Consider the following 523-nt stretch of genomic DNA (forward strand, 5'->3'; position numbering starts at 1 on the left):
GGCCCTTTCATTCAACGTGGTTGTCTGCTCGGCCTCGTGGTGCGCCCCGACACCTCCTCGGCACGAATCGCCTGCTTCTCGCCTGCTTCTCGTTCTTGACTTCCTCGTCGCTTCCCCTTGCCTTCTGGAATTCCTTTTCGCTTCTTTTTGCCTTCTTGACTTCGTTTTCGTTTCCTCTTGACTTCTTGGCTTCCTCTTCGCTTCCTCTTCGCTTCCTCTTGACTTCTTGACTTCCTCGTCGCTTCCTCTTGACATCCTTTTCGCTTCCTTTTCGCTTCCTCTTGACTTGGCTTCCTTTTCGCTTCCTCTTGCCTTCTTGTCTTCTTTTTCTTTTCCTCTTGACTTCTTGGCTTCCTCTTCGCTTCCTCTTGACTTGATTTCGTTTCTCTTCTTTGGTGTGGCCCTTGTCTTCTCTTCTGAAAGAAAAAATATATCGTATTAGGGATTCCTGACCATGGGAGAGTTGGGGAGGGGCTGTGGAAGAGGGAGGGGAATGGGGAAGAACAGAGAGAGAGAAGATAAG

At 49.5% G+C, this 523-nt stretch overlaps 1 protein-coding gene across 1 annotated transcript in view; it reads right to left on the bottom strand.

Moving 5' to 3' along the window:
• Positions 1–523, bottom strand: part of LOC119586786 (vicilin-like seed storage protein At2g18540) — a 1239-nt gene that overhangs the window by 500 nt on the left and 216 nt on the right. The window contains exon 2 of the mRNA XM_037935505.1: positions 72–416. Within this exon, the coding sequence (XP_037791433.1) occupies positions 72–416 (345 nt within the window). The remainder of the gene's footprint in view (positions 1–71; positions 417–523) is intronic.

Source organism: Penaeus monodon, chromosome 22 (genome assembly GCF_015228065.2).
Source record: "Penaeus monodon isolate SGIC_2016 chromosome 22, NSTDA_Pmon_1, whole genome shotgun sequence".
NCBI classification, from domain to species: Eukaryota; Metazoa; Arthropoda; class Malacostraca; order Decapoda; family Penaeidae; genus Penaeus; species Penaeus monodon.